The 7,655-nt window shown below is 43.0% G+C and overlaps 1 protein-coding gene across 1 annotated transcript; it reads right to left on the bottom strand.

Annotated features, from left to right (window-relative positions):
• Positions 1-2,045: 2,045 nt before the first annotated feature.
• On the bottom strand, positions 2,046-7,448 carry e2f5 (E2F transcription factor 5). Its single transcript, XM_014139753.2, has 8 exons — positions 7,022-7,448; positions 5,867-5,976; positions 5,530-5,691; positions 4,913-5,021; positions 4,348-4,657; positions 3,895-4,074; positions 3,617-3,655; positions 2,046-3,486 (listed from the first exon to the last, which is right to left on the bottom strand). Exons 1-8 carry the CDS (start codon positions 7,157-7,159, stop codon positions 3,377-3,379), a joined length of 1,158 nt encoding a protein of 385 aa, XP_013995228.1. The 5' UTR covers positions 7,160-7,448; the 3' UTR covers positions 2,046-3,376.
• Positions 7,449-7,655: the final 207 nt, after the last annotated feature.

Genomic DNA, 7,655 nt, shown 5'->3' with positions numbered 1-7,655 from the left:
AATAATGTTCTCAGCTAACATATGGAATTGTTTTAAGAACGTCATACCATGGATGATATAGATATTTGATTTAGCATTTTAGGACCCCTTTAGGTATCCCCCAAAAAGATTTTCAATTTGGCCTTTACTACTATGGCCCATAGAAACGCATTGAATAACACATTCATAAATGGAAAAAAAAGACAAGTAAAAAAATGTATCATAAGGAATAAGGTTTTGAAGTGTCTGTCCGAAATATCAGGAAATATATATATATTATTTTGGGGGGCACAAAACTACCTCCATACTTCCATTCATTTGTATGGGTTACCTTTAGACGAGTCCGGTGGGGGAAGTAGAGCAAAACGTGTTTGTGAGGGTCTGTCTCCCCTTTTTATTGAGTGGTCATATTCGTTTTTAGGCCAAACTGTTCAGACACTGAAGACGTTTTTGTGAGAAGACCAATTTCCGGGATGTCTCTTGGTCTGACAAATAGCACTGTTAGCTCTCTCACTTTCTACTGCAGATGCAGAACTGCGACATAGGCGGATGAAATGAACTGAGACGCAGCCCACGCAAAAAAACATATCGCTAGCTTAAACTGACAGATTTTGATGGGGATTGTATTATCTTACTTAGTTTGACACACCGGTGCCAGAACAGAAGTACTCTATTGGGGTGTTATTTTCTAAAGTACTATTCTAGGGATCGGAGGAATCTCTAAAGATGTCAGCCCTGGGACAATGTCAATCCCCCAGTCTCAAAACTAAAGACACTAAATACCAGCATCATCCAACGACCCAGAGACATTGTTCGTAATATTCCGTTTGCAACATGTTTCATTTGCCTTAAGAGTGTGGTAGGAAAAATCTAAATATTATTTCACCTGCTAAAGACCAGTTAGCCTTTCAAAAAACCTGAGACATCTGCTGTTTATTACACACATTTTTTACATCGACGCTGTTAGCCAAAACCCTCTGTTGTGGACAAAATGTTGAGTGACATCCTCACTCTTTCCACCCTAAAGAATTCAAGAAATCTGTTCGGTACATTTATTATTCACCTCCTTGTCTGCTACCACCTCAGAAATTCACCCCCTTACGGGTGAGCAGCGAGATTGAGACCGGTTTTTAAAAACTTGTTAGTTGTTAATGGTCCCGAACAGTTATTCTGATTCACATGTAAAATAGCCTTTTGAGTGACTAAAATATCACCTATACTTGGCATAGAAATGCTCCAAATTTGAGAAAAAGTACTCATTCTGCCAGAAATGTGGAAAACACAGGCTGAGTGGGCAGGGATCTTACTGAAATTCCTATGTCAAGAAACTTGGATGCAGTGAGCAGTGTTGCAGTAAAATCATCTCAAGCTAATTTGGTGATACACAAAGCAACTCAAACAATGAAATTGCATCAATAACGTCAAATATTTTACATCTGCCATTCGGCATGTCTCTTGTGATGTTCACAGCAGCACTGACAGATGTGTTGACATGACAACTGTGTCAGAGTTCTGAAAGACTCCTCCACCTCTTTTATTCCATGCAGGCTGAATACCTAGCTAGCCAGTAACTAGTCTAAACGTTTAATTGTATTTGCTTACACCCTAATCAAATGTTCATACTTCGATCTGGTTTCATCCAAATATCCAATTCCGTGAAAAACATGCTTTTGACCGTTCATGACCCTTAACCCGCTCTAAGATCACTTTGAATAAAATAACTATCAAAGTCTTAATGTTTTGGTTGCAATCTGTTGCCATCTGAGCTTGTTGTTGAAATGGCTTGTTTTTACATTTTACACTTTTTTTTCTGTACAATGTCAGTAAATAAACACCATTCTTACTCAGAAAGTGTATAGTAAGCAAGGACAGCTGAATGATGTCATACTAGTCTACGGACCAGATACCGTAATTTATTTACTCCAAATGTATACTTAAGATGGTGTTTATTATTACCGTCAGTAAAATGTTTATGCTAGGGTAACATTCCTGTTATTGACAGGTAATCAAATATCCAACCTACTGCATAGGAACTCATTTCAACAGTACATGACCATGAGCCCACAGCAATTGAATGTGTTTAATATAAAACTTTGGTCCAACAAAATGTGCAAATATACAAAATATAACAAAAACACAAAAGAATATTCCTTTGATTAGGACAAGAAACTAGAAATATACAAAAGCACTTCACTCAAGGCACCATTCTGGTCTATAAAAATTCAGACCAATTGTCATACGGCAGGTCAAATTATCATAAGGCAGTTGAACAGCTTCAAGTCCTGCAAAAAATAACTACAACCAAGAATCATTTTCTTTCATTGAAGTTTAAAAAAAAACCTCTATACATCTATTCAAATATAACTAGTTAAGGGAAATAACATACTTGAGCCTAAAATATTAGCAGTCACATTAATTTACAAAGCAAAACAGTAACATCCATACAGTTAGGCCTTCAGTTAAATAAGACTGAGTAGGATCGAGTTCGGAAAAAGACGCTTCACATTGCATGGTGGAGATGAGGAAGACATCGAGTCAGTGAGAATCAATACTACCTGACGTAATTACATACATCCGGGTCTACATACAATCACACTGGATCAACAAGCATCTCCACGACCGGAAACGTCAATAACTGTGTCCATGTCAGGAATGAACACCATCACATAACTATGAGGTGTTAAATATCAAAAGGATCTACAGAAAAAGAAAAACCCTGGCGTCAACGCAATGTGATTCAGTTGTGGAAAATACTTTGGTCGTCTAAACAAAGACGATGCAGAGATGCATCTAAATAAGTGCATTGGATAGCCAACAACAACCCCACATCATGGCTGCATCCACTCAGGCACTTTGCTAACTGTAATCTAACTCTAGAATGTAGCAGGGTTTTCTGTCACCTGACTCAAGTATGGCTGTATTATTGTCTGGACTCTCGATGTATTCCCCTCACACATGAATGAGAAACTTCCCTCAGTACCCCCATTTGAGCACGGCGACTCCTGGTATAAACAAAGGGCGACCAATTACTGTCATACAGCGGATCAAATCCTCATCATCCTCTGGCAGATAGGTTCAGCTGCTACATTCTTCATAATTCACATTTGGACAGATAGTAATGGCTGGTAGAGCCATAGCCAGAGATAACTGACGGCTGGGAATAAGAGGTCATTATAGGTCGCTGATATCTAGGGGCTCAGAAAATGTCAGTGTTTAGGGTTGATGCCAAAGGGATAGTATTAGGAGTACAACCATTGGCTTCAGAATAGGCAGTGCACTAATAACTCAATGTAGGATTAAATTAGGAAATTTAAACATGACAGAAGAACCTCTGCTACGCTAGGGAAAAGTAAAGAAACACCCCGCTGTTCGTACGAACATGACGCCCTCTCGTCCCTCAGTAATTGAGGATCTGGACGTCAAACAGATCACAGACTCCCTCATTGTCATCCAGGTTGAAGTTGTAGTCCACCCCTGCATTGGGAGACAGTCGCAGCAGAGGGAACACTGTAACACAAAATAGAGAGAGGAGAAAACTCAAATATCACACTGTTAAACTTGTATATCTTGATGGTCTTTGGAGAGAATACTGAGAGCAGCCAGATAGGATCTTTAGACTCTCAGCCCTAATGCTTACCATCAGAAGACATCAGCTCATCTATTAGGTCAGCCACACCTAAAGAACACAGAAAACATTTATCTGTAAGTACACCACAGGGAGTAAAGCCATGTTAATATAAGCCCCCATCCAAACCAGTTGGCCACCCTCCCAGTTCCAGACCTCCCTCAGCTGCTCTCCTGAGGGAGAGACCTCCCCTCCCTCACATTTCTCTCTCCTCCTTCAGCTAGTGTCCGGTGTTGGTTAGTTTCAGCAGGCTGCGCACTTCCCCCTCTCACCCCCCCTCACTCACTCACCCTCTCTCTCTTCCTTCATGTGGTCTCCTGTGTTGGTTAATTTCAGAAGGCTGCCCACGTCCAGCATGGACTGGAGGTCCTGGCCCAAGTGTCCTCCCAGAACCCCTTGCTGCTGGACACCTGTTGGCGTGCCGACCAACTGCTGCATCGCTAGACCAGTAGTCGCCTGGGGGTGGCATTCTACAGGAGGGGAAGGAGGACAAAACAGTAGCATGGCATTAGTCTGGAGCATGATGGGATTTGATGCTGCAAATACTTCCCACTGCTCTTACTCCCTCATCTATACAGTTGTTGATTTCAGATTTTTTTTTAAAGATTGTTATTGTCATAAGTCACTAAAATCCTTAGCCTGTAGCAATCAGAAGGGAATCTAAGATAACACCACCAGTAATTTGTAGAATATCTTCACAAATGATGTGAGCCCTGAGTGAATGGCCTAGTAGTCCTCCTTACCCATGTGTATGTCTGGTGGGGTGGAGGAGGGTGTAAGATCCTCATCGTGCCTCCGCAGTGGCGCCATCTTGTGTTCAGAGATGTGGTGTGTCACAGGGCTGGGGAAATGGGCTGAGTCAGAGGGCAGGGGGAACCTCTGCAGGTCCGCAGGGGTGGTGGGTGGGGTAGGCATGGAAGACAGGTCCTCTGGGGGAGGCACAGAGAACACAACAGGTCTGGAGGAACCAGACTCTTTGTTGATGAGCATCACCTGGATCGGAGCTGACGTGCTCCTTAGATTCACCTGGTACCTCTTCTGGCCTCTCTGACCCTAGGAGACCACGGGGACAGTTTGTACACCAAATAGCCTTTTCATAAAATGGTGTCGACCCAAAACAAACTTCTCTGGTTCGGATAGTTTCTTTCCACATCATCCTTTCCAGTACAGTTCAACCAACTATGGTGAATGCGTAAACAGTCCAGCCCAGTATGGATTAGCTTGGTTCGACTTAGCTCAGTAGTGTGAAATAGGTATAAAGCGCTTGACTTTGTTCCAATATCCACCCTAGCACACCACATGACATACCGTTTCAGGCACCGGTACCTCCAGTTGTGTTCCTGAGGGAGCGACCACCGCCAGAAGAGTGTCCCCACTGAACGCATCACAGATGTCCTCGTGGGTCACATACATATACGTGGGGGGTGTTAAGGAAAGAAATGGGGAGAGAGACTGAAGTGGAGCAGGAAAGACTGACATGATAATCAGTGTAAACTGGAAAAACTAGACCAAGAGCATTAAACAACAAAGAGCCTAAAACTGATCTGACATGCTAATTACACTCATGTATGTAATCCCATCCTTACATTTAAGGGATTTCCTCCTTTGAGTTCATCATTAAAAGTAGGGGGGCCTTTCAGGGACATAATCACTGTCAGCATAAATGAGGTTGAACACAGGTATAAGAGAAACAGACAAAACCCATCTCATATTTCACCCTGTCTAATCCAAAATTCAGCCCAGTCTTTTAAGACCGAATCCTTCTCTCAAATTCTCACAAACGTCCCACCAATAAATGCATGATTCACGCTAAAACTTCGAGCTACACGAGTTTCTCGAGTGACTTACGGTCAGTAACACACGCAACCTAATGGGGCAGTGCCCCACCACCCCCACAGCGCGAGGGAGTTCATGTTGAAGGATATCTGCTGGCGATAGGGTCATCGTTCATGTGTTTGATGCTCTGCTCCAGCCAGGCCTTCTGGCTGTCAAGCTCCTTCTCCTGCTCCTCCAGCTCACACAGCTGAGCTGTCAGCACCTCCACCTGCTCCAGCACCTCCGCTGTCTGGCAGCCCAGGTTCTCCCCTCTGGGACAGGATGAGAGAAGGGGTTTGAATGGGAGAATGTGTGTGTAGGGCATTTGGATGTGCAGTGATTTTTTGCATTCCTTTCCCTTACGTGTTGCATGGAAATTAACACCATCCAGAGTGACTGACTTCACTCACCCTGACCCTGCAGACAACAGGCAGCCGCCCAACTCACCTCCACTGAATTATGTTCTTGGTTTTCTTCTCGATGAGGCCCACTCCCTCCAGCACGTTGGTGATGTCATAGATCCTCCTCTTCTGTCTCACGGCCAAGCTGTCTGCAGCCTGTCAATGGACACAACAGATGTGTTTAAAAACTAGATAATACTGACAGACACCTGAAGAGACCATTACTGAGAAAACTAATCTTGAGGAAAACTGTACAGTCACAATACATTGGGGATGAAAACCCATGCAAACACGTGGAAATGATGAAGCTGCTTTCTATTGTGTAGAATTAAACTACTGAGTACTGTGTATATACGCCTACCCCCCAGGCTCAGAATTGGCACAAACCAACCAAAACTTGGCACATGAAGACTAAGTAGACTTCATACAATGGAAGGAGAGGGAGGGAACCTGCCTGCCTGCCTGCTGAGTAAACAGCCTGCTGTGGCGCGCAAGTAGAGAGGGAAACGTCCAAACTCCTTATCAGTGAAGAAGTTGAAAACAGCCAGTTCAAACAGCCAGGCTGTCCAGGTGGGTAGTAAGTTAGGTGGTCCTAGTCTACTCTGCATTAATCAATCAATCATTACAATCACTGTAAAAGGAAGGAAACATTGTCAGGAACCAGACACTTATGGGGGTGGGGTTAGTGGGGGTGGCCAGGTGTGATCATCTTGGTCGCATTAACAGTTTAAGTAACTTGTTGCATAACATACATGTCAAGAAAACATTATTTCATAGCTATGGACCAATGACAACAGGTAGCTAGCTATGGAGCCAACAAGTTAGCTGCCTTGCTCGGTATCTGCCTTTTAGTGGGGAGATATAAAGTAAGTATTTTGACAGAAATGAAAACTGGCAGAATGAAAGTGTGCCAGCACCTAACTAGCTAGCTAGCAAGCAAGCAAGCTTTTCTGGCTAGTTCATTTCCAAACTTGGTTGAAAACAAAAATGTAAAAACTTTCTTCACTGTGAAATGACCTTGAGACGTTATAACACATTGACAATCTGAGATTTGGTCAGAAGAATGACTGTTGAATCAAGACCTTGCTTTGGCTTTGTTCAATTTCACACCAATTTCTCTAGCTGGATGATGGAGAAAACACCGACATAACATTGCATAAATAGTGACAAATATGAGGAGAAGCAAGCTTCGACAACTGACCACTTTCAGGTCAAGTACGCCGTCCTTCGCCTCTTGGAGTAAAGTCACGAACTTGATTGTGAGGAGCCCCAAACTTTTCTCGTGTCGACTCGATGCGGCTCCGCCGTTCGGCAGGCTCGAGCGCATAGACTCAGCCATTGTCTCGAGCTCCTGGGTGAGAAATGTTTCTATAGCTAGCTAGGTTGTTGAACTCACTTCTTGGGTGGTGAAGTGATGGCTGAGAGAAACGGGAATTTTCTCCATTCAGTTTATTTACCTCAGTCAGGACGACGGCAAACACTGTTTGAGGTTTTTAAAACGAACGGAAGTGACGTTAGATTACAATTGCCATGGCAACTTCCCTTACCCCATGCAGAGATATTAGCAAAAACAGTCAGTACGAACATAGACAGAAACTGCTTCGATAATAGAAATCCCCTATTACACTTGTCAACGATGTCATAGCGACGTTGGCTAGCTAAGCTCATGCGCAGAAACACCTCTCTCTCTCTCTCTCTCAAAAGTTTCATAACACCTACTCATTCAAGGGTTTTTCTTTACTATTTTCTACATTGTAGAATAGTGAAGACATCAAAACTATGAAATAAAACATATGGAATCATCTAGTAACCAAAAGTGTTAAATAGCCACACTT

The sequence above is a fragment of the Salmo salar genome, chromosome ssa14, assembly GCF_905237065.1.
Source record: "Salmo salar chromosome ssa14, Ssal_v3.1, whole genome shotgun sequence".
In the NCBI taxonomy this organism is placed as follows: Eukaryota; Metazoa; Chordata; class Actinopteri; order Salmoniformes; family Salmonidae; genus Salmo; species Salmo salar.
Note: the sequence above shows the minus strand (reverse complement) of the source record. Positions and strands in the feature narration are given on the sequence as shown.